Source organism: Ochotona curzoniae, unplaced genomic scaffold (assembly GCF_017591425.1).
Source record: "Ochotona curzoniae isolate NIBS_2020 unplaced genomic scaffold, NIBS_Ocur_1.0 contig_2318, whole genome shotgun sequence".
In the NCBI taxonomy this organism is placed as follows: Eukaryota; Metazoa; Chordata; class Mammalia; order Lagomorpha; family Ochotonidae; genus Ochotona; species Ochotona curzoniae.
Genome location: NW_024465419.1, coordinates 11,705,994 through 11,731,368, shown reverse-complemented (window position 1 = coordinate 11,731,368; position 25,375 = coordinate 11,705,994). Strand labels below are relative to the sequence as shown.

The 25,375-nt window shown below is 45.5% G+C and overlaps 3 protein-coding genes across 4 annotated transcripts in view; 1 reads left to right on the top strand and 2 right to left on the bottom strand.

Moving 5' to 3' along the window:
- POP1 (POP1 homolog, ribonuclease P/MRP subunit) overlaps window positions 1–3,479 on the bottom strand; it is a 28,585-nt gene extending 25,106 nt beyond the window's left edge. For both annotated transcript variants that reach the window (XM_040972633.1, XM_040972634.1), the window contains exons 1-2: window positions 3,338–3,479; window positions 1,488–1,655 (exon numbers count right to left, since the gene is read on the bottom strand). In XM_040972633.1, the coding sequence (XP_040828567.1) occupies window positions 1,488–1,655; window positions 3,338–3,479 (310 nt within the window). The remainder of the gene's footprint in view (window positions 1–1,487; window positions 1,656–3,337) is intronic.
- A 3,973-nt stretch (window positions 3,480–7,452) lies between these two features.
- Window positions 7,453–19,422, top strand: RIDA (reactive intermediate imine deaminase A homolog). Its single transcript, XM_040972632.1, has 6 exons — window positions 7,453–7,618; window positions 14,862–14,967; window positions 16,649–16,703; window positions 17,219–17,287; window positions 18,064–18,119; window positions 18,884–19,422. The coding sequence occupies exons 1-6, from the start codon at window positions 7,554–7,556 to the stop codon at window positions 18,944–18,946; spliced, it is 414 nt and encodes a 137-aa protein (XP_040828566.1). The 5' UTR covers window positions 7,453–7,553; the 3' UTR covers window positions 18,947–19,422.
- A 3,629-nt stretch (window positions 19,423–23,051) lies between these two features.
- On the bottom strand, window positions 23,052–25,152 carry ERICH5 (glutamate rich 5). Its single transcript, XM_040972694.1, has 2 exons — window positions 24,216–25,152; window positions 23,052–23,735 (listed from the first exon to the last, which is right to left on the bottom strand). Exons 1-2 carry the CDS (start codon window positions 25,150–25,152, stop codon window positions 23,626–23,628), a joined length of 1,047 nt encoding a protein of 348 aa, XP_040828628.1. The 3' UTR covers window positions 23,052–23,625.
- Between the last annotated feature and the right edge of the window lie 223 nt (window positions 25,153–25,375).

Below are 25,375 nucleotides of genomic sequence, written 5' to 3'. Positions count from 1 at the left end.
TTATGTTGTTATAAGTGAAGCCACCACAGGAAATGTGTGCATCCCAAATGAGTACTGGTTCAAAGTCCCAGCTTGCTCCACGTCTGATCCAGTCCCCACTAATCGCCTAGCAAAAGCAGCACAAGACGGTCCAAGTGCTTGGGCTTGTAGGACTGGGTGAAGCTCCTGGCTCCTGGCTTCAGTATGGCCCAGTACTGCCAGATGTAGCCATCTGGGGAGTGAATCAGTGAATAAAAGATCTCTTTCTCCATCACTCTCTCTCTATGTAACTCTTTCAAACAGATAAACCTCTAAAAAAATAGGATTTAAAAATTTTACAGAGTCTAAAACAAGAGTCTTCATAAAATTCATGCAATATAATAAAAATGCATGCGGTATATACACGTAAAACATGGTCACAGCCATTTATAGGTGCAAAAATCACAGGGAAAACAATGAAAAAACAAAATGTTAACAGTTCTTCTGACATTCCCTTAATATTTTCTGCCTTTTCCAAATTCAAAGTTGCTTCAAAAACTGCATGGGAAAGGCATTTTATTTCGTCAACACATTTTTTCCAGAACATTTGGGAGTATTGTCATATGTATCTATTACTGGTTTTCTTTACTAAAATATAATTTCTTAGGAAGATTAAACAGGGTGCCAAGGAAATTCCAGTGAATTCCTCCAGGGAGACATAAAGCAGAACCAGAGGGCCCATCTCGGGTGTATACCCAGGAACAGGTTTCTGTGACAGAGGGGCCGGGAGTGGTGAGGACATGACAGAATGAGGTCAGAAAAGCCTCACACAGGCCCTAAAAAGAAAGGTCTTGGTTGGAACCGCACATTGGCTCAACTGGTTAATCCTCCAACTTGCAAGCACTGGCACCCCATGTAGATGCTGGTTCATGCCCCAGCTGCTCCACTTCCCATCCAGCTTCCTGCTTGTGGCCTGGGAAAGCAGTCAAGGACGGCCCAAAACCATGGGGCCCCACACCTGTGTGGGAGATCCAGAAGAAGCTCCTGGTTCCTGGCTTAAGATCAGCTCAGCTCTGGCCGTTGCAGCCACTTGGGGAGTGAACCAGCAGATGGCAGATCTTTCTCTCTATTTCTCCTTCTTTCTATGAATTATGAATCTAACCTTCCAATAAAAATAAATATCTCTTAAAAAAAAAAAACAAGAAGGTCTTGGTTGCCATCAGAATGTAGGACATTTGATTCTGTCACTGGAAAAAGCAGTGCTCCAGGAGCACAGATGGCACACTTACAGAAGGAAGGGGCAGGAATTCAGAGGAAGAATTCGCAAGTAAGCACTTGTGAGAGGGTAAGAGAAGAGAACCCCAAGAAGGGAGATAGATGCACCAGGCCCAGGAAACTATAACCAAACTGCAGGCTGGCAGTGAGTAAGACCCAGGGTGGAAGCAGAGGGGAGAGGCTGAGGAGGACAATCTATGGACACAAGACTGCCCAGAAACCAGGGCCAGCCATCACCTGCACCTGACACCCACCGGTTATGTACTTGGGGATCTCCTGAGAGGTGCCCTCAGGACCGGCTTTCCAGCCTCCCTTCTTCTTCAACATGACTTTGGAAGAACACAGCTCGTTCCCGTCAGGCTCAGACAGTGAGTGGGAGGTCATTTTGGCTTGCCACAGTCGTCCAGTTCCAGAGTGAGGTTCTAGTGTGTTTCCGGTAGGGAATAAAAAGAAACATTATTGTCTCAGGAAACAAGGATGAAATCTGGCTGACAACACAGGTTAGCTTGTGAATCCTACGGCCACCCTATGAGGTGGCTATTGCCATCTCTTTTGAAAGAGGCAGGTCTCCAGGAGGGAGGTCACCAAGAAAGATGCCAGCACAGGAGACAATCGTGTCTGTATGGCATATAAACCAACTTGGTTATAAACAGATACGAGAAAAACAATGTCCACAGCTTCCTGCTATAGTCCGAAGTTTGCATCCCCCCTCCCAAAATTTGGGTGCTCAAAGTCAACCCCAAGTGGCTGCCATGCAGCAGAGAGGTAGTTAGTTACATGGGTATAACCCCAAGAACGGCAGGAGTGTCTTGCAAAGAACAACCCCCTAGGATTCCTGCTCCTGTCATGGGCGGACACAGTGGGGAAGGCACCACTACAAAGCCGATGCAGGCCCTCCCCAGGCACCAAGCTGGATCCTCATTTCCCAACCTCCACAACTGTGGGAACTAACGCCCCATGGGGGCATTTTGTTATAGCAGCCTGAAAACCATGCTCTTAAATAATATCTAAGCTACATGATGCTGTATATTCTGCTTCGATCAGCTCCAGATGACAGCCACTAGGCTAAATCAAAGCAAGGATTAAAAGTAAAGTCTTGGTCAAACACCTGGCCAATCTCACAATGCTGACCTTAGGGTAAACATCCAAATCTGCCTGAACGGGGACAGATCTATGGAGCATTTTACAGAGTTCCTGCTTATCTCCACCGCGGCATTACTACGGAAGCCAGTATCACCTGGAAGCAGCTGCAGAGCTTGTCATTACAAGGTCTGGATGAGCTCACACATTTGAAGGGCTTACCACCCGGCACACAGGCACCAACTGATGGATCGCAACCTAGGTCCTAATAACCACAACCTAAGATGTATTCAATTAGACCCGATGCACACTATTCTTTAAATATTCCAAAATGCTCTAGACCACCAGCTCTAGCTGGCACTTTCTACTGCCGTCTCACTGAACAACTGATATCTTTTCCCATCTCCTCCTGAGATTTTGGAATCGGCACAGAAGTTCAACTGTCCCATATTTCACATGGGAATTATGGAAGTGTAATTTAATAATAATTGATGCTAGGGTAGAAATAAAATACACCAACTCTGAAATACACATGGTTATTATTCACAATACTAACCACTGCTCCTCAGAAGAACACGTAGATATGATAATCTTATATAGATCCTAATCTTAAGTACTAACAACTCTCTCCAAAAGCCTGGAAGCACTAGGTGCCTGGCAGGAAGGCCCCACAGCTGCACTTCAAGCCCTAGTGAGAGCTGCAACTGCCTGCACTGCCCTTCTGCTCTCTCCATCCCCACATGGAGCTCAAACAACAACACAGGGAGAACCCTCACGGAAATGGGCACAAGGGGCAACTCCATGTTTACCAGCTCTGTGTGCTCCCACAAATGACCCCCAAAACTCCAAGAGTATGGACCTGGGAGTAACAAAAAACTTGCTTAGCAAGTACTCAAATTTGCTAACTTGGAGAAAAATGAATTTAATTCATTCTTATTATTTCTATGCTTTTAATTATTATTTAGAGCTAACAGCAGCAGTTTGGTCTCAACTGGAACAAAGAGACCATCATACATTATTTTACCTTGCATTTCAGCTTGGGACAGTTTCCCACCTCCAATCTGATGCTTCGCGCCTCTCTCAGCCAAAAAGCCAGAGGACAAAGTCACATTAGTAGGCTGGTTTCTCATTTTCTTAGCATGTTTTCTTTCTTTTGCATTAGACATTTCTGGAAAGAAGGTAATAAATTGAATTAAGAGAGGAAACTTCCATTTGAAAACAAAAATAAATTTAAAGAATGTCTAAGTTGAAGTCTCATTCCCTAGCAAACAGACATTTATTATGAGTGGATTGATATAAAAATATGACATTGATCCATGGCAGTTACTTCAAAGCAATTATGAATCTGTATTAATACAAGACCTGAATCAAGAAAAGAAAAAAATAACTTCACTGATGGAAGAGATCCTGCTGGTACCTTCTAGTTCATGTTGCCAAATAATTAAATCATACTCAGATGCTGACACTGCACAAAATACATCAGAAGAATGAAAAATGGTGAGATAAGAGCACAAGGCACCACAAAAAATAAAACCAGGGCCCAGGACAAGGGCTCAAGGACTAAATCCTCACCTTGCAAACTCTGGGATCCCATCTGGGCACCAATTTGTATCCCAGCTGATCTACTTTCCATCCAGCGCCCTGCTCAGAGCCTGGGAGAGGGATGGCAGAGAGCCCAAAGCCTTGGGACCCTGCACCTGCGTGGGAGATTCTACTCCGTACTGGCTCAGCTTCATTTGCGGGGGTGGGGGGGCAAACCAGTGAATGGAAGATGTTTCTCTATCTCGCCTTCTCTCTGTAAATCTGATCTGCTTTTCCAATAAAAATAAATAAATGTTTAAAAATAGTAAAATAAAATTGGTCACTACATTTTATCTTGATTCCTAGGTAAAATAAGAGCTGTGAATCAATGAAATATGAAGCATCCTATTTTGAAATGGTAACTGCTAGAAAAACCGCTAACAAACGATCGATGTTTTCACTTCTGCTACTGAGATGAGACAACCTGCATTTTGAAAGATTTCTTTTCACTTGAAAGACAGAGTTACAGAGAAAAGGAGAGACAGAGTTGAGCACAAAGGCCAGAGCTGAGCCGATCCTAAGTCAGGAGCTTTCTCTGGGTCTCCCACAACAGTGCGGAGGCCCAAGGACTTATGTCATCCTCCTTTGCTTTTCCAGGCCACAAGACATGAACCGGCACCCACATGGAAAGTCGGCACCCCGGATGAAGGCTTAGCTACAACACCAACCCCTATATTTTAAAATTTATTACAGTTTGATGTGAAATGATAGAAATCTAGTAATGTTTGATTGACTTACCCAGTATTTTCTCTCTCAAACTTAAAACTCCCCTATTTTTATTCAGTTTGAATCGCCATTTTCTACTTTGAAATACAATTATCATTAAAATTATTTATCAGATGCATAACTTTTATCAATTGCAATATCCTCTCATATATGACCTAAGCATAATATAAAGACTAAAAAGTGTGGCTGCCACAATGCTTCAACCGGCTAATCCTCCACGTTCAAGCACCAGCATCTCATACGGGTGCTGGTTCATGTCCCAGCTGCTCTACTTCCCATCCATCTCCCTGCTTGTGGCCTTGAAGAGCAGCTGAGGATGGTCCAAGGTTTTAGGACCCTGCGTCTGCCTGGGAGATCTAGAAGAGGTTCCTGGCTCCTGGCTTAAAACTGACTCAGCTCTGGTTGTTGCAGCCACTTGAGAAGTGAAACAGCAGATGGAAGATCCTTCTTTCTGTCTCTCCTCCTCTCTGTATATCTGACTTTGCAATAAAAATAAATAAATCTTTTCTAAAAAAGAATTTAGCTTTGGGCCTGGGGCGGTAGCCCAGAGGCTAATGTCCTTGCCCTGCAGGTGCCAGGATCCCTACAGGCACCAGTTCGTATCCTGACTGTTACACTTCCCATCCAGCTCCATAATTGTGGCTCAGGAAAGCAGTGGAGGATGGCCCAAAACCTTGGGATCCTGTACCCATGTGGGAGATCTGGAAGAAGTTCCTAGCTCCTGAGTTATGATTGGCTCAGCTCAGCTGTGGGGCCACTTGGGGAGTGAACCAGCAGATGGAAGATCCGTCTCTCCTCTCTATAAAAAAAAAATCTGTATTTCCAATAAAAGTAAATAAATATTTAAAAAAACAAGAAGAAGAATGTATCCTTTTTTAGGTAACTAACAGTGAGTACTTTACAAGCAGACTTCTAAAAGGTCTTTAAACACAACTGCAAGCTCAATGTGGAGCAAGCATTTGCTCTAGCAGTTAAGATGTCTGCGTTCCATTCCAAAATGCCCAGGTCTGACTTCCAGCTCCTGCTCCAAGGATACAGCTTCTTGCCAATATCAATCCCACCAAGGGGGCAGCAGGTTGGTACTGCTGAGTGGCTGAGGTCAACTACATGGGAGAATTAGATTGGGCTGCCGGCTCCTGCTTTGGCCCAAGCTGAGTCATTGCTGGCATCAGAAGCTGGAGGCTGTCTTTCTCTGCCTCTCGAATTGAGAGAAAGAAACAGAGAACTTGACGCCCAAAATGTTGGAATCTCATATGTACCAGGTGCCATTCTACCCACTTTATTCATTTACTCCTCACATCTCAATCAGGGAGGCACTGTCCTCACTTTACACATAAAGAAACAAGCAGAGACAGGTTCTACGCCACCTGAGACACACACACCCAAGGCTACCGGACACAAGCCAGGCTCTGGCTCCTTTTATTATCCTTAAAGCACAAGACAGAATGAGATCATGCACAAAGAAATCTGGGTCAGGACTACGACACAGCACAGTAAGGTCTCAGCCTGCAGCACCTGAACCCCAGAGGTGCCAGTTTGTGTCCTGGCTGCTCCACTTCCATGCTAATGGCCTGGAAAAAGAGCAGTAGGGATGGCCCAAGTCCTTGGGACCCCGCACCCACAGGGTGCTTCCTGGCCGTTGTGCTCACTTGGGGAGTGAATCATAGGAAGGAAGATCTTCCTCTCTGTCTCTCCTCTCTGTATATCCGCCTTTCCAATAAAAAAATAATAAAAATAAATCTTTAAAAAAATATCTGCAGTTTAGCACAATTTTTAAAAACTGGATAAGGGGGGGGTGAAGGGGGGGGTGTGACTCAGCAAGAAAAAATAAGAATGTGGGATTTCAGCTGGAATTTGGATCCACATACGGAGGAATCTCCTGGGCGAGTTCACAAGTAAGGACTCTGGACAACTGGGATGGGAACAGAGTACAAGCAAGTTAGGAGACCGAAGTCCTACATCAAAGACAGCTGAAGGTTCTGGAATCTCAAGACGTGAGCAGTAAGGAGGGCATGGTGGAATCAAAGGGGTTCACCTGTGTGACACCTTGGAAGCAACCAAACTGAGATCTCGTCTTCACGGCTGCATCCCCAGGGTGCCCTGTGTATGAGGCGCTCAAGCCTTACACGCTGACCCTAAGCACACCGCCCATAACACCACGTTAACAGGACCTGAAGAAGTCCCGAGCCAAGGTATCTCTGACTACGGAGACCAGCCGTGGCGCCGCGAGCGAGAACGAGAAGGGATCGCAAAGGACGAGGGCTGCGTGCAGATCCGAGGAGACCTGGCCAAGCCCCGGCATTCCCGAGAGGCGGACGCGCAGGCAGCAGGGGAAGGTGGACACCGGCCAGGGCGCGGCGTGATGGCGGGACCCCCGGCCCGTTCCCCGACCGCGTCCCGCAAGGCTGGCAGACGCGGCGGGCAATGGCAGAAGCAGCGAGCTCGAGCGCGGGGGCCGAAGAAGGTTCGGGATGGGGAACAGGGGCCCGCGGGCTGCGAAGAGGAGGGGACGCGCAGGATGACCGGGGCCGAGCACGGGCGTCTGGCTCGAGCTTGGAGGGGCGCTGTCCCCAACACACCCCAGACACAAACTGGCCGACTCTGACGGGCCCTCTCGACTTACCTACCAGATGTGCCGAGGAGGTTCCCGGGTCAGAACGAAAAGGTTCTGCCGCCAGCCCCACTGCGGCGACATGCGCGACAGGCGGGCCGAAGAGCGCCTGCGTCAGGATGCCTGCTTCCTCCACGTGGCCCGGAGTCGCGCCGGGACTACAACTCCCAGAAGGCTGAGCGCGCACGCATGCGGCCTCGACGTGAGCCCTCCAGGGGGCTGAGAGGCTGGCTGCCCGTGCGGTCAGTCAGGTGGATCTGAGTGAGCCGCGCTATCCCGAGCTGCTTCTCCGCCAGCGGCCGCCAGAGAAAGACGATCGGCGATGTCGTCCCTGATCAGAAGGGTGATTAGCACCGCCAAAGCCCCGGGGGCCATCGGCCCCTACAGGTAACGTGTCTCTGTGGGCAGCACCTGCGTGGGTGGGAAGAGCCGAAGCGCGCGCGCTCCTCGGAGTTCTCCGGGGCGAGGAACCCGAGTCCGCAAAGGGGGCACCGCACCTGGAGACCCCCGCAATCCACATACCATAGAATTCACTCCTTGAGCCTGAGCCAGTCAGTGATTTGGGCCGTAGCTGCCAGCTGTGCAGCCGTCGCCACTTTGCAATGTCCGAGGGTTTCCTCACCCCAACGAGAAACCCTGTAGCAGGTGCCTTCACTCTGCATGCTCCTCTCCACCCTGCCCCTCACGAACCTGAATCCTCGCTCCATCTCTCTGGGTTGGCTGCCTCAGGACAGTTCCTGTAAATGTAATCCTAAAATATACTCGGTCCTTTGCGACTCGCTTCTTTTACTGCGCATAATGCTTGGCGTAGCAGTAAACTTCAGCCACATCCCTCCGCCATGCCACAAGCCACTGGCGTTTTCCAGTATAAAAGTGCACTGTCACGTGTATTCATTCATGCTAATTTCCCACCAGTGAAATAATCAAGTGAAGCCCTTGTTCAGTCACGGTGGAGATGGCTTTTTAAAAGTATCTAGCACATTCTACCTTAAACTTGTTGGAGAAGTCCACTCTGGTGGGTCACTCAGAAAAAAAATCTTTAAGTAGAAAAAAATCTTCATCCCAAATTTTCATTGTCTTAAAAATGTCTTCACTGTAAAACAGCCTACATGTTCTGACAGATTTTTTCCTCTTATATAACTTGTTTATTCTTTGTCACTAAGTAACCTTTGTTCCACTTTTCCTTTCAAAAATATTCTATCTGTAGACTGTTAACCAAAACGGCAGAATATTTCAACTATGACAGACGCATATGAAAATATGCATCCCACTCTGTTAGCTCTACCTTCAGACCAGAGAAGGTCTCCCCAAGAAGCCACTGAACTTATCTGGACAATAAGATGCTGGACTTTATGCTAGGTATATGCTTGCAATGAAGGAATCTCAACTGAACTTGAACTGTGGTTATGCAGCAAGGTGGAGGAAAATATGCATCCCACAAACCTATGACAGGCACCTGAAGGATATAGAAATATATAGAGAGTAACCAGAAAGACATCCATAGCTTTGAGAGAAGATTTAAAAATATGTTTTATTTAGTGCCTCTTGTGTGACGGTACCATGGAAGCTGCTAAGTCCATCCCCATTTTGAAAAAGTCAAAATCAGCTTGTCCGAAGTCAAATTGGCTTGGCAGCTTGATTTGAACTCGAGCTGTGGCTTCTGTCTTTATGCTCCCTTCCCATGAGAAATCACCCTCACCTGTGGCAAGACAGTGATAGTTATGGTCGACCTGGAAATAAAAGATAATGGCAATAAAAGGGCAAGTCAGAAGGGGGGGGGGGGAGGGAGAATGAGAACTCGATTCTAGCTTGGGCCAGAAGAAGGCAAAGATCTAGGAAGACTTCCTGCGAAGTGGGGAGACGTGGAGTTGAGTTTAAAGGTTAGATTTGCCATTGGTAGTAACTTGGTTTTTAAATTAACATATTAAGGGCTTCAACGAGAACTTTGGGATAAAGGGTAATCTAGACTGGGAATGGTTTGATTGAGACATAAAGGTAGAAAAACGACTGGCATAAAAATTTGGGAAGAGGGCCCAACACGGTGGCCTAGTGACTAAATCCTAGCCTGGCATGCGCCGGGATCCCGTTTGAGTGTTGGTTTGTATCCCCGGCTGCTCCACTTCCCATCCAACTCCCTGCTTGTGGCCAGCTCCCTGCTTCTGGCCTGAGAAGGCAGTTGAGGATGACCCAAAGCCTTGGGACCCTGTACCCACGAGGGGACCTAAAAGAAGTTCCTGGCTTCGAACCAGCTCAACTCCGGCCATTGCGCCACTTGGGAAATGAACCAGTGAATGTAAGATCTCTCTATCTCTCCTCCTCTCTGTATGTCTGACTTTCCAATAAAAATAAACAAATCTTTTTTTTTTTTTTAAGCTTTAGTAATTCAACAGCTCTTTTTCTTTTTTTTTTTTTTGAGCAAATTTTTGTACCACTTATAATGTACTGTGCTTCTTTGAGCTAGCTGCCTTTTCAATTTGAAAAGGAAACTTCTAATTATTTTCTTAAATAATCCAATGGAAAAGCAGTAGAAAAGAAAAATGAAGGGGCTGGCCCTGTGACATGGTGGGGAACTTGGAAAGGCAGGACACACCACGGCTCTCCACAGGAAAAACAGCTTTAGTTTTTACCTCTGTGCACCCACAGGACAATTCTTTTTTTTTTTTTTTTTTGATGAAATTTTTTTTTTATTTATTTATTTTGACATTCTTTACATACTTAGTTAGAGTAAGAAGGTGCAAGGGCTACAGGAAAGTGGATAATACTAGTATGTTTTCCATATTGTTACCTTCATGTTTAAAAGGAGGGTATTAAGGGAGAAGGCCCACCCAATTTCCCACCCTCCCCAAGTCCCGGGTGTAGGGCATACTCTGAGGTTCTTGCTCAAGTGGTTTTGATATTGCAACAGTTATGAATCGCTGTCAATCTTGCCACTCCAAGCACTATGAGGTCTTTGAAAAATCCACTGATTGACATAGTCCATCATAGCTGAGATGGTTGGTTGACCCGTTCTGTCTTCTCTCTTTTCTTCGGTAGGGTTCTGAGTCCAGCATTTAGATTAGGAAGATCTCCAAAGAAACTTCTTGTATGTGCTAACAAGTACAGGGCCTGGCACCGTCCATCGCTCCAATCAGCTGGTGGTTGTAATTGCTGGGTTAGTTCTGTTTTCACTCCCGACTTCCATTGGAACCAATGGGTGTTGCAGTCCAGCCTGGTTCTGCCCCGCACATACTTGGCCCTCACCTAAACCAGTGGGAGCTGCAGCCTAGTTGGAGCGACCCACAATAACCCCCACCAGGACCGCCCCTACCCTGGTTTGCCAGTAAGTGTAGCAGTAATCCAGTCTGTCCCACACCCCATTCCACCCCAGCCGCTGTTTGGTTTTATGTCCTCCCCACAGGACAATTCTTACTCCAAATTTCTGTGTCCCAAACAAAGTAGGGTATTACCTTAAAAAATTCAGCACAAACAGCTTTTAGTTGCCTAACACATACTCACCAAACACCACCCCCAGAATTCGTAACCTCTGCACATACCAGATTCCAAGCAATTGACCTAGTATGTTGGCAGTATTTCTCAGCGGTGCTTTGCATCCCTTAGGTCTATTCTGGAATTTCTTTAATGGCCTCCCTCGTTACCACCGTCTCCCTTTACCTCTGAAAGCCTTCTGACATCCCCTTACAAACAGTTAACTATTTGGTTCTTTTCTTGTTTTTTTCTTTTAAAGATTTATTTATTTTTATTGGAAAGGCAGGTTTACAGAGAAAAGCAGAGACAGACAGATCTTCCAACCACTGGCATGCTCCCCAAATGGCCACCACAGCCTGAGCTGAGCTATTCCAAAGCCAGGAACTTCTTCCAGGTCTCCCACGTGGATATAGAGGCCCAGAGACTTAGGTCATCCTCTGCTGCTTTCCCAGGCCATAAGCAGGGAGGTGGATGGGAAGTGGAGAAGCCAGGACACAAACTGGTGCCCATATGGGATCCTGGTACATGGAAGACGAGGACTTTAGCCACTAGGTTGCCACATCTGACACAAAACTTACATTTCTTAAACTTGTCTCGTGTAAAAATAGTATTTTTCTTGCTTCCTTAATGTAATCAGAATTAAAGTTACAATTGCTTGCATTTATCAGTGCTTACTCAACATGAGGCATTGCTTGTGTGCAGTTCCTCTTCCAGTCCTCATCTTCTCAGATGAAGACATTTATAGACACGTGTTAAATAATTCACCCAAGGTCATACTACTAAGTGGGGTAACAGTGTTTGAATCCAGGCAATGACTTTAGAAACCAATTTTAGTCATTTATTTTGTTGCCACCCTCCCTACTCAATAAGAAAAATTGAAAAGGAATTGAGAAACAGACTTTTTTCCTTACTGTGATTCAGGGTACATGATCGATTCTTGCAGAAATACCTGTCCAATCAAAGTTGAATTTTTGTTTTGCCTCTTTTTAATTGTATGATGTTGCAGAGTGATTTAACCTGTCATAGATTGCTTGCCTTCTAATGAACAAAACACTAGTTCATAAGGTTATTAGGGGATTCAGTAAGACCATGACCAATAAAAAATTAGATTTTAGAGGGGTCCAGGTTGTTGGGGGTTTCCAGTACTGATTTGGTGCTTTATTCTGTAATGAAAATTGTGATACTAATTATGATAGAAATTGAGGAAGTCAGAATAGTTAGGGGGCATTCCAATATATGTAAGAATCATCCCTTTCTTCCTCCCTCTGCCTTAGTTGCCCAGTAGCAGTGTTCAGAGTAACACTGCTTTCCTGGAGAACAAAAGCAGCTATTGAAGACCCAGGCGCCTGGAAGAAGCACTTCGTCTTGGCACCTGCTAAAAGAGCATGGCTGTCCTCGACCTAGTTAGAGATCCTACACACACTTCATTTGAGAAAGGAAGCATGACCAAGACACTCCTGCTGGAGGGGTTAGGGGTCAGCTGTCTTAACCAAGCTGCAGGCAGAAAGCAGACAGTCAGCACGCCAGCGTGCCAGCCAGCAGGGCAGGAGCCGTCGGCCAGCTCCATGACAGGGACACTTTTCCAGGATGCTGGGCCTCCTGTGTATTCTGTATTCAAAGGGTGATAAAAGGCCACTAGCAATGGTGCTAATTTAGAATATGATTGTTAAGACTGCTTTTCTAGCTAGTTATATCCTGAGAACATCAACTGGCATATTTTAAGACCCATTTGTAAACGGGCTTATGTACAGAATTCATAGTGAATAAATTCTTTGAAGATTTCGGGTTCTCTCCAGGAATGTATCAGATCTGCTGAACTTTGAGTCCCTGGCTTTGGGGTGCGTGGGGTGTTGTCACGGACCGCTCAGTTCAGCACTTCTCCGGATGCTTCAGGACTGAACCTGGGGGGATTTCCTCATCTCATCACTGTTGCCTTCCTCTGCATTTTGCAGGCACACCAGCTGCATGATTTTTGAAACATGGCCTAGATGATGTGTTAAAGGATGGTGGATTAGAATTATTAGAATGCTTTTGAATGTATGATGAATCTTTGGCCTGTAAGGAGAACGTCTCCCCTCGTGTTGCTCCAAATACTGTAGAACCAAACCTGGACTTTGCATTCTATTTTTTTTTTTTTTTACACTTAGTTATTTTATTGAAAGGCAAAGTTACAGAAATGAAGAAGCAGAGGCCCAGAGGCCGAGAAAGAGGGAAAGAGATATCTTCCAGCTGCCGGTCCATGGCCCAAATGAACTGACTCAGGCCAAAGCCATGAGCCAGGAACTTCATCAGGGTTTCCCACATAAGGAGCCCAAGCTCTTGGGCCAGCTTCCATTGCTTTTCTCAGGCCATTGACAGGGGAACTAGATCCTAAGTGGAGCAGCTGGGATACAAACCAGCACCCATATGGGATCCCGCCCCAGGCAAGGTGAGGATTTAGATACTAGGCTACCGCTCTGGGCCAGTAGTAGGATTCTTGTGCTCAGAAAGTATCAACCATCCAGTCCTGTTTGCCAGCAGACCTCTTTAAATCTGTAGGAGCTAACTCAGATAGCTCCAAGTCGCTCAGAGTTCTATCACTCATTTTCTACTATTCTGAAAATAAGTATCTATTATCAAATTTTTTGATAAGTAACAATGTGTATGGGCTTACCCCCGGTTCTGCCAAGGGAAGAGTGTCAGGGCAGGCAGTCAGTAAACACAGTGTTATCCCTGTACAGCTGACCCCAGCACAAGTTACAAATTAACACACCCCAGTCCCTAGCTACTTGTAGACTAGGGTGAAAGCCAGAATTGCTAGACTTTCTGAATCCTGTCACCAAGCATAACTCAACTCTATGCTTTGCAGCTCAAAAACACACAATACTAAAGACATTCATTAATAGTCAAATTGTAGATGCTGCTTAGCGGTTTGGAGAACAATCTGGGGCTGGCTTCGTGGCATTAAGGATTAAGGGTTAAGCCACTACTCCAAAACCCCACAAACTCCGTCTCTGTAACACCCTTCAAATAAATAAATCTCTTTTTTAAAGATTTATTTTATTTTTATTGGAAAGTCAGATATAGAGAGGAAGATCTTCTATCTGATGATTCACTCCCCAAGTGACCACAGTGCCAGAGCTGTGCCGATCCAAAGCCAGGAGCCTCTTCGAAGTCTCCCAAGGCTTTGGGCCATCCTCGACTGCTTTCCCAGGTCACAAGCAGGGAGCTGGATGGGAAGCGGTGCTGCTGGGATTAGAACTGGTGCCCATATGGGATCCCAGCACATTCGAGATGAGGACTTTAGCCATTAGGCTACCACACTGGGACCCCAAGTAAATCTTAAAAAAAAAAAAAAAAAAAAAAACAAGTAGTTACCGTAACCTACCAAGTGTGAGAAAACCATCTGGGCCCTGCACAGCTGTACAGACAAGTCACTACCCCTGCACTCATGGAGTTTGGACAAATAAAATAAATATACATAATGAAATACTATGGAGATTGGGAATTCTACAGCAAGTTGTACAGTTGTGGAAAGATCTCTTGTTGTTGAGTGAAGAAAAACAAAGTATATAAAAATGTTCTGAGCATTCACATAAAGTCTTTGAACATTCTCATCTATTGTCATTTTTCTCGAGTTGTTGACTAAAAAAGAAATTGCTGGTTTGTATGTGAAGTATGCATTTAAGTTTTTCAGACATTGCCAAGCTGCTTTCCAAAATGGCTGTGTGGTTATGCATTCCTAACCACCGGGTAGGAAGGTTCCAGCTGCTCCTCATTGTCCGAGCTTGTTGTTGATGTGCTGGGATCATGTGCGTTTGCGTTTCTCTGATAACCAATCACGTTGCGTGCCTTTCCTACTGCCCAACTCTGAGTATTTCCTTTTGTTATGTATCTGGTCAAACCTCTTGCCCATGTTTTAGTAGGTTGTTTGTCTTGCATTGCATAAGTCCTTTAACACATCAATGTTTTGCAAACATTTTCCTTTATGTATGACTGGTCTTCTCACGTCCTTAATGATACGTTTTGATGAAAGTTTTGAATTACAATGAAGTCCAGTTTATCCATTTCTTTTTCAATTTGGCAGTTTCTACATTTTGTATCTTGTGAAAGATTTCTTTTAGCAGTGAGTTCCGTGTGTGATACTCATTCGTGCATGTGCACACTCGCTTTCTCTTCCTTGCAGTCAAGCTGTGTTAGTGGACCGCACCCTTTACATCTCAGGACAGCTGGGCATGGACCCTTCCAGCGGCCAGCTTGTGCCTGGTGGGGTGGCAGAAGAAGCCAAGCAAGTAAGTCATTTCCTTTCCTATTACTCTTTATTGTTCAAGAGTATTAAGAATCTATAGTGCTTACAGATAGATGCTTCTTAAGCTCTTTACTACCTGACAGTTTTATAAAAGATGGAAATGTGATGATTATTTAACAACCAAAGAAGAGATTCTGCCTTATTAAGTGACTTTAAACCTGAATTAACAAAATCAACATGTTGTCACTTTCACATGGATTGCGTAAGTTTCTCTTCAGGGTCATTGACCTACTGACAAAATAAATAAGACTACTGTCATGCAAGTAAAATGTCAACATACTTCATAGGAGAAACACGTAAGATATCACACATCGTGTGTTTCTTTTGCAGAATTAGCTTTTTTTTTTTTCTATTTTTCGTATGTATTTATTTTTATTAGACCGAAAAGCAGCAAGACAGAAAGGGATCTTGCAGCTGCTGGTTCAATCCCCAAGTTCCCGTGATAGCCAAGGCTGGGCCAGGCTGTGACCAGGCCAAGGCCAGGAGCCAGGGCACCTGGCGTGATGACTTCATGGCTAAGTCCTCACCTTGCTAGCCCCGGGATCCTGTAGGTCCTAATCCTTGCTAGCCCCTACTCATCCTTGAAGTGGTTTGCAGTAAGGAATGCCAGAAATTATTCCTGCTTTATGTTTGTGGACATTGAAAATTTCACCTATTTTAACACTGAGGAGAGGATTACACGCCAGGCTTTTTTTTTTTTTTAACTGGGGCCAGTGATACAGTATTAAGATTAAAGCAATTGCCTGTAACATTAGCATCCTATATGAGCTTTTTTTTTTTTTTTAAGATTTATTTTATTGGGCCTGGCGCAATGGCGCAGTGGTTAAGGTCCTCGCCTTGCACACCCGGGATCCCATATGGGCGCCGGTTCTAATCCTGGCAGCCCTGCTTCCCTTCCAGCTCCCTGCCTGTGGCCTGGGAAAGCAGTCGAGGACGGCCCAAAGCTTTGGGACCCTAAGCCCGCGCAGGAGACCCAGAGGAGTCTCCTGGCTTCGGACTGGCATAGGATCGGCCGTTGTGCTCACTTGGGGAGTGAATCATCGGACGGAAGATCTTCCTCTCTGTCTCTCTGTAAATCTGCCTTTCCAATAAAAATAAATCTTTAAAAAAATCTTTAAAAAAAAAGATTTATTTTATTTATTTGGAAGAGATACAGAGAGAAAGGGAGATACACAGAAGGAAAGCGAGATCTTCCATCCCCTGGTTCACTCCCTAGATGGCCACAAGAGCTTGGGGCTGGGCTCGGCCAAAGCCAGGAGCCAGGCTGGATCTCTGTGGTGAGAGCAGGCCCCTAACACTCGGGCCATCCTCTGCTGCTTTCCCAGGCATGTTAGCAGGGATCAGAATCAGAAGTGGAACAGAGAGACACAAATGGCACCCGTCTGAGATGCTAGTGCCGCAGGTGGCAGCTTAAAGCATTATATTGTGCCACAGCACCAGCCCCACCCAGTTTTTTTCTCATGAAAGGAGATAACTTTTTCACTGTGCTTTCGAAATATTCATCCAATGAAGGAAACCTATAATTCACTTGACTAGAAGCATCCTAGGAAGAGCAGGGAGAATTTTCCTACACCAGCAGCTGTGTAGGGATAAACTGTAGTCAGCTGACTTTAAATAAGCTTTTACATAGCAGCCGTGCCTAATATCCTTGTGCACGTTCACAGGCTCTTACAAACATGGGTGAAATTCTGAAAGCTGCGGGCTGCGACTTCACTAATGGTGAGCAACCTGATGGTACTGCTTAATTGGTTTAATATTTCCTTGATCTTTTTTTAAGAACTTATGTATTATCTGGTAGTGTATCATACCTATGTGTGTGTGTGTATAATTGAAAAGACAGAGGGGCGGGGATGGGGGAGATGTACCAACTGCTGGTTCACTAACCAGACATCCACAACAGGCAGGTCTGGCCCAAGTCAAAGCCAGGGACTTGGAATCCAGATCTGGGTCTCTCACACTGCTGTCAGGGGCCCAAGCCCTTGAGCCATCACCTGCTGCTTCCCAGGGAATGCATCAGCAGGCAGTTGGAGGGAAAGCAGCGTCGCCAGAACTTGACGCAGACACTCTCCTGTGGGATGCAGGCATCCCAAATGCCCAGTCTTCTCAAGTTGTCCTGATGATCAGGGAAGCAGCACCTCCAGAATGGTTTCTCCAGAAGGAATGTCTGAGACCAAACAGCTCATGCTGATGACAGCGTGTGTGTGTGTGTGTGCGTGTGTGTGTGTGTCTTCCAGTGGTGAAAACAACCGTTTTGCTGGCCGACATCAATGACTTCGGTACCGTCAATGACATCTACAAGCAGTGTAAGTAATTCAGCATTATTGCTGTTTTCTGTTTTAAAGAGGGGCTAGTCTGTTAATAAAATGAATGCCCAGTGTGAATGAAGAGTGTTGGCACATGCTAAAGAAATGGCACCGCATCCTAAAAGGATAAAAAAGCTGAATAGAAACATGCAAAGTAGTCTTGTAAAAAGATTTCTATTGCAGTCCGTACAATAATATACTAGATAAATCCATTCTCCTGAAACTTCATTTGGTTACACCTTTCACGGTCTTTGTGAGGCCTCCTAAAATGTTTCTGTATGTGTACAGATGGCAGTCGCTGTTGCTGTGATGAGGCATGGCCACCATCTTTAGTCTGGCCCTCTCGGAATCAACAGCTAGTTAAATGTCACCATGTCTTTGCCCTGGTGTTCTCAAATGACTCAGTACAGCCTAGAGAGGTTAGAACACTTGGGACACTTAGAACAGGTGCTGGCACTGTGTAAATGCTGTCACGCTAAACGTGGCTGTCCCTATGCCCTGGTGGGGTGAGACGAAGGTCTAACAAGAGAGGAAACATCATTGCTTGCTCTTTTAAAACAAAGACCCATCCACACCAAACAGGAGGCAGGTGTCGAAGTCCTGTGACATTATTAGATCTCATGTGAAGCATATGGCAAAGTGTTTTATTGAACAAATCTGAAAAGAAGCTTTTTTTGTTAGTGATACTTAATAGCCTTTGAAGTACATATATTCTTTTCTAAAGTGTTGAATAAACAAAGTGTCTGGAAATTAACATTCAATTCTTTTAAACTCAGATTTCAAGAGTAATTTTCCTGCAAGAGCTGCGTACCAGGTCGCTGCTTTGCCCAAAGTGAGTATGCCTTAAAAATAACTGAGGTTTACTGCATTGCTTCCTCAAGAAAATGAGTTGAGCACACTCTTACAGGAAGTTTTTTGAAAAAAAGTTTTTAAGCTCCTGCTTCCTAGGAACTTAAATGGAAGCAATCCACGCTACATATGTGGGAGGAAAAAATGCAGAAACCTTATAAACAATGCATGAACATACACATACAGAACCTGGGTCCTTAAACTGTGAGAAAAAGTGACATCGCATCTGTGTTGGAATGTCACTTCTGGGACTATCATTTTGAGCTAGGTTTGTGAGTTCTGCTCTAAAAGTTTTATGTAGCTATTGTATAATATAAACCATCCAGAGATTCCTGTAGAAAATGGTCCCTGTGCCAGGGCACGCACAGCTACACACACTTCTCACCACTCGGATCTGGGGCTTGTGTCTCGCACAGCAACTTCCTGGGCCTCTCAGCAGCACACCATTGCTGCCTGTAGAAGCAGCAGCTCTTGCCAACTTCCACTGGAAACTTCACACCAAGGAAAATGTATCTCCTACGCACAGCATTTGTATTGCTCCAATTGTCTCTTGATCATTCTCATCAAATTTATTAAAGGGGTGGGGGCAAGTAGCAGAAGACTCTGAACTTGGAATTGCAAGATAACATTAAACTTCTCCAGAAAAAGTTTTGGTATTAGCTGCCTTGATATTAGCTGCATGTGTTTCAAATGGAACTCTCTTGACTTGCAAAAAAACTGAAATATCATTTCATTGTGTTCCTCCAGGGAGGCCGTGTGGAGATAGAAGCCATTGCTGTCCAGGGGCCTCTCTCAACAGCCTCACTATGAGTGCACTCTGCTCACCGAGTCTGGGGTTTTCACTGTGCCTTTAACTCCTTAATTTTCACACTGGATGTGAAAAACTCAAGTTTGACTAAAATATCTGAAGTCATTATGGAAATCCCTTGCAAGTGGGAGAGTTGAACAAGAATTAAAAATTAGATAGTGAAGCCAGTTACAATGCCGTAAACACCACTCAGGTGCTCATGTTACTGAGTGGAGGAGAAGGGACACGCACACCTAGTTAAATACGTAGAAGTAAGGAGAGAAACGAGTAAGAATGATGAGTTAGCATCCCTGAGACATGATCACAAGCACACCTAGTTCACTGACGCCTGTTAACTTAGTGAAATAATGTTCTCATGTCAGTCATGGATTCTACTTTAATTTGAGCACAATTAAAATATTCTAGTTTGAGTGGCAGAGATAAAGGAGAACATGGCGGACCAAAATGTTTTTCTAATATAATAAACATGCAGATTTTTCTTGGTGTGATTTGTTTTTCCTTTTTTTTTTTTAAGGATTTATTTTTATTAGAAAGGTAGATTTACAGAAAGAGGAGGAGATACAGAGGGAAAGACTTTCCATATATTAGTTCACTCCCCAAGTGGCCACAACAGCCAGGACTGAGCTGATTTGAAACCAGAAGGTTCTTCCGGGTCTCCCACGTGGTGCAGAGTCCCAAGGCTTTCGGGCTGTCCTCAACTGCTTCCCAGCCACAAGCAAGGAGCTGGATGGGAAGTGGAACACCAGGACACAAACCAGTGCCCATATGATCCTGGCACGTACAAGGTGAGGATTTAGTCACTGAACCATCACAGTGGGCCCATTATTTCCTTTTTTGTTTGTTTGGTTTTTTAACAATTTATTTGTGAAAACATATGAGTGTTACTATCTCAGAATTTCTTTGTGTACTTTAACACTGTTGTGATCAGGTTATATGTGACTATTTTATGTTTGATTTGATCTCTAAAATCTTTTGACATTTTTGACATCTGTCAGTTGGATACTCACTGTAGAATAAATTCTTTTAAAAAAGAAAGAAAGGATTTATTTAAAAGGCAGAATTATGGAGAGGGCAAGAGAAGGAGGCCAACCTTCCATCTGTTGGTGCACTCCCCAAATGGCCTCATGGCCAGGGCTAGTTCATGCCGAAGCCAGAAGCCAGGAACTCCACCCACATCTCCCACACAGAAGCAGTTCCATCTTCTGCTGCTTTCCTGGCACATTAGCAGGAAGCTGGATCTGAAGTGGAGCAGCCAGACTGGTGCTCAAAAGGAATGGTGGTACCACAGGGAGCCCCTTAACCAGCTGCACCACACAACCGGCCCCATGTAGAAGACTTTTTTTTTCAAGATTTATTTATTTTAATTGCAAAGTCATATACAGAGAAGATAGAGAGGAAGATCTTCCTTCTGATAATTCATTCCCCAAGTGACCACAACAGTGCTGCGCCAATCCAAAGCCAGGAGCCAGGAGCCTCTTCTGGGCCTCCCATGCAGGTGCAGGGTCCCAAAGCCTTGGTCCATCCTCGACTGCTTTCCCAGGCCACAAGCAGGGAGCTGGAAAGGGAGTAGGGCTGCCCAGATTAGAACTGGCGCCGATATGGAATCCCAGTGCATTCAAGGTGAGGACTTTAGCCACTAAGCCATGGTGCCGGGCCCCCCATGTAGAACAAATTCTAACACATAGTTATGTAATTATGTATGACATATAATCATTCTGTGTTCCATTAATCTCTCCAAAGAGAAAAGGCCACTGATAAGAGTATATTTTTATCAAGGGCCGGCATATTGCCTCAATTGGCTAATTCTTCACTGACAAGCGCCAGCATCACATTTGCCAGTTTGTGTCCTGGCTGCTCACTTCCCAACCACATTCCTACTTATGGCCTGAGAAAACAACAGAGGACGGCCCAGAGCCTTGGGACCCTGCACCCATGTGGGAGAACTGGAGGAAGCTCCTGGCTCCAGGCTTAAGATCAGCTCAGCTTCAGCCATTGCAGTCATTTGGGGAGTGAAACGACAAATGGAAGATCTTTCTCTGTCTCTCCTCTCTGTAAATTTGCCTTTCCAATAAGATTAAATCTTAAACAAAAAAAATTATATATCAGAAAGATAGCCTCTTTTATTGCATACTTGATTCTTCCATCTGCTGATTCATGCCACAAGTGACCACAACAGCTGGAGCTTAACCAATCTGAAGCCAGGAGCCTCTTCTGGGTCTCCCACGCGGGTGCAGGGTGCCAAGGCCTTGGACTATCCTCAACTGCTTTCCCAGGTCACTGGCAGGGAGCTGGATGGGAAGCAGGGCTGCTGGGACAGGAACCAGTGCCCATATGGGATCCCAGTGCATGCAAAGCAAGCGCTTTAGCTGCTAGGCTACCATGCCCGGCCCACAATTCATTATTTTCAAAATCGCCATGATAGCAGTGCTGCCACCACATTCTTACCCATAACATGTAGATACATGTATGATAGACTAATAGCATCCACAGGGAAAGGCAGAACAAGGGGATTTGAAGAGATCTAGGAGGATCTCAATTTTGAGCTCCATAAAAATGGAAGAACCTTAAAGTGATGTTAGGGTTAAAGATGATTATTTTTATCTTCTTTTAAAGATTTGTTTATTTATATTGGAAAGGCAGATTTACAGAAAGAGGAGGAAAGACGGATCTTCCATCTGTTGGTTTGCTCCCAAAATGGCCATAACGGCCAGAGCTGATCCAATCCTAAGCCAGGAGCCAGGAACCTCCAGGTTCCCACATGAATGCAGGATCCCAAGAACTGCCTACCCTCCACTGCTGTCCCAGGCCCCCAAGCAGGGAGCTGGATGAGAACCAGAGCAAGTGGGACACAGGCCGGCAACAATATGGGATGCCAGCACTTGCAAGGGGAGGATTAGCCAACTGAGCCATTATACCAGGCCCAAAGATGATTATTGAGGGACCCACACTGTGGCACGGTATGTTAAAATGCTGCCCATGATGCCAGACTCCCATATAATTAATTCAAAATTATCAATATATACAGACACATAGGTATTGATGACATGTTTTACACATTTGTAAAATTCATAGATATTTAGGATAATTTTGTGTTCATCCAGCAAATTTTCTTTTCTCATCTCTTGGAAGAGTTTATTAGATAAAACTGTCTGTCCTTGGGCCCAGTGCAATGTCTCAATGGCTAAATCCTCACCTTGTATGTGCCAAGATCCCATATGGACAATAGTTAATATCCCAGCTGCTCTATTTCCTATCCAACTCCCTGCTTGTAGCCTGGGAAGGCTTTAGAGGATGGCCCAAAGCCTTGGGACCCTGCACCCACATGCGAGACTTGGAGAAAGCTCCTGGCTCCTAGCTTCAGATTGGCTCAGCTCTGGCCATTGCAGCCATTTAGGGAATGAATCAGTGAATGGAAGATCTTTTTGTCTCTCCTCTCTGTAGATCAGATCTGCCTGCCTGCCTTTCCTATGAAATTAAGACTTAAAAAAAGAAATAATCTATCCTTGTATACTCCCTAGAATTTTTATAGAAACCTAGGCTAAGTACTTTTTTAAAGATTCATTTATTTTTATTTGAAAGGCATGTACAGAGAGAAGAAGAGACAAAAAGAGATCTTCCCAGTATGTCTGCAAGGCTCATGCTGTGCTGGTCTGATGTTGGGATCCAGGAGCTTCTTCCGAGTCTCCCACAACATGAGCAGGCACCCAAGGCCTTGAGCCATCCTCCACTGGTTTCCCAGGTCATAGATAGGGAGCTGGATGGCAAGTGGAGCAGCTGGGACACAAACTGCTGCCCAAATGGGATGCTTAGTCAAATAATGCCACGACAGTGACTCCATGAAGGTTTTAATTCTTGCTGTTTGTTGCTTTGAAAATACATTAGAATTAAATTAATTTTAAATACTTTTAGTCTGAAAGGTAACATCAAGTTAACCAACTCACGTAGGCAAAATATCAAAAGAGGATTCAAAATGGCACATGGAAAATGTGGAATCTCCTGTAAAGGGGGGGTGGGGAACACCTAACCTTGGAACAACACCACGGATGGCTTTCCTTGGACGAAGACTATGTTAGCATGTTGAACCTTAAAAATCGGGACCTGGGGCAGGAGACAGAATCACAGTGAGAAGATAAACAGATGTCATGCTTCCCAAGGTTCCTGCCAGCCTCTGCAATCTAGGTCAGACAAATGCCAGCGATCATCCCGTTGTTTCTGTTGGCTGTTCATCCTCCCTTCCAGCACAAGGACACCCGTGGGAGCCTAACATCAGGCACTCCCTGAAATGTGCTGACTCAATTCCTCCACCACCAAGCCCTAAGGGCTTAGATTTAGATTAGTGTTTTAGAGTATCATTCTCTGTGCCTAATGCCCCCATAGCCACAGTGAGGAAAGCCACCTGCACACTCCCCCACAATCACGGGAGTCTAACCCTATCTTTTTATTGGCTAAGCCTACTGTAGGTTTCAATGTGTAATTATGACGAGCAGCTAAGTGAAGAACTGTTCACAGTGCAGCTGTCGCGGGCAGTGGATTCAAGCAACAGTCCTTATATGAAACACAAGCACATTCCTTGTGTAGTGCACACAGGTGGAGAAAGGATAAGACGCCTACGCACAAGTTCCCTGCCCTCCTCTTCATTGCGATGTGCTGTGGTCCATTTGCCTTCTTGTGCCACACCTATCTATGTGGCTGCTGAAAGATATACAATGTCTCTTGTTTCTTCTTTTGCTTCTGCCCTTTCACTTGCCTTTTCACTCTGCCGTCCTGTTTCCACCTGTTCTCCAGTCTCACCTGGAAAACAACCAAAGTGATACTAAGCGACACTCACTCAGCATCCATGATCAGTTACCCCACGGTTGGTTTCCAATGGAGGCAGTTCCTTCTCTAAACCATGAGTTCTAAACCATGGTTTAGAGAAGGAAGGGAACTGAATCGGAAGTTGAGTAACTGGAAATTGAAAGAAAACCCACACAGGAGACCCAGGTAGAGTTTCTGGGTGGAAAAGCCTGGTCCAGCCCCAGCTGTTACACACTTGGGCAGTGAACAATCAGGTGGAAGATTCTCTTTCACTTTTGTGTGTGTGTGTGTGTTTTCCTGCCTCAATTAGTCTTTCAAATAAATAAGTAAAAAATATATATTTTCTTAAGTTTTGTTGGAAAACTGAACCAACACTTGATGGAATGGCTGTTTCCCAGGTTGGAAAACCCTGTCTAAAAGTCAAATGGACTTCAGCCAGAGACTTTAGTGGCTGCACGTTCTGATACACTTTACCTTCAACGTGCTGCTCCTCTCTGTGAATGGGTGTCTTCCCGACTGTTTCCTCACTCGCCTCTGTCTCTACAACTCCTGCGGGCTGCTCTATGCTTCCAGCTGCCCCTTCTGGCTGCATCTGCTCCAGCTTGTCTGGGCCTTCAGGAATTGTGCTGTCTGAAGCATTCACTACAGGTGATTCCGTAGACTGACTCACATCCAAGACGTTCAGTGCCACCGACTCTCCAGAAGCGGGTTCCAGGAACTGAGACTGTTGGCTTTGTCCCGGTGTCACCTGAAGCTGCTGCTCTTTGGCTGCTTCCGCAAGTTGACTTCCTTCCACTGTTTCCGGAGCTTCCTTTTCTTGAGAAATGGTTTTGAGGAGTTGGGCCCATTCCCCGCTGCCCAGAGCTTCTGCGGCTTGCAGCTCTGCACCTGTCGGCAAAGGCAGGATGTGCTCAGCCGTTCCTTCAAGTTCTGCCTCGCCTGCAGCAGCGTGGGGATTCTCGGTGCCATCCAGTGCCCCAGGGGAGTCCTGCTCTCCTGCAGTCCGCAAAGCCTGACCCTTGCTGTCAGTTCCCAGTGCTTTCGGAGTCTGAGCCTCCCTCTCTCCTCCCATGTCTTTCTTTTCCTCGGCTGGACCGGTGTTGTCTTTGCCACTCCACTGAGGTGGCCCTGATCCCCCTGCTGTCCCTGGAGGTGGAGTTATCTTGGTGGATCCTGCCTGGTCAGCTGCATCTTCCCCAGGGGCTGCCCCCGCTGCTGGGGGCTGCTCACGGAGAGGCTGAAAGCCATTCGCTGCGGGCGCCCCTGAGGTCTTGAGCGTCGTGTGTGGAGGAGTTTGGCTGTGAAGAGCAGCTCCTCTTCCTGCTATCCTCGGCTTGGGCTGGGCAAAACCGAACTCGCCGTCTTCTGTGTTTGGAGAGCACTCATTGGAAGTTGCTTTTTGACCATTCATTTGGAAGAAAACAAAAATACAAAAAGAAAACACACATTACTTCACTTTGATCTTGAGAAAATAGATCTGGCAGTTCAAGATTCCTTCCCCCAGATAGAAGAAAGAGAAAATTTGGAAACAATAGTCTCACCCACTTTCCCCTAAACCTCGACCCTTCCCATCTCATGGATCCTGCCTCATCTGCTACCCTAGACCTTCCAATTTGCTTCTTAAATACGTTTCC

Coding starts and splice junctions, on each gene's coding strand:
- RIDA (XM_040972632.1), top strand. CDS start 7,554: ATGTCGTCCCTGATCAGAAGGGTGATTAGCACCGCCAAAGCCCCGGGG. Junction 7,619..14,861: donor GGGGCCATCGGCCCCTACAG/GTAACGTGTCTC, acceptor TCTTCCTTGCAG/TCAAGCTGTGTTAGTGGACC. Junction 14,968..16,648: donor TGGCAGAAGAAGCCAAGCAA/GTAAGTCATTTC, acceptor GCACGTTCACAG/GCTCTTACAAACATGGGTGA.
- ERICH5 (XM_040972694.1), bottom strand. CDS start 25,152: ATGAATGGTCAAAAAGCAACTTCCAATGAGTGCTCTCCAAACACAGAA. Junction 23,736..24,215: donor AGAGGAGCAGCACGTTGAAG/GTAAAGTGTATC, acceptor GTTGTTTTCCAG/GTGAGACTGGAGAACAGGTG.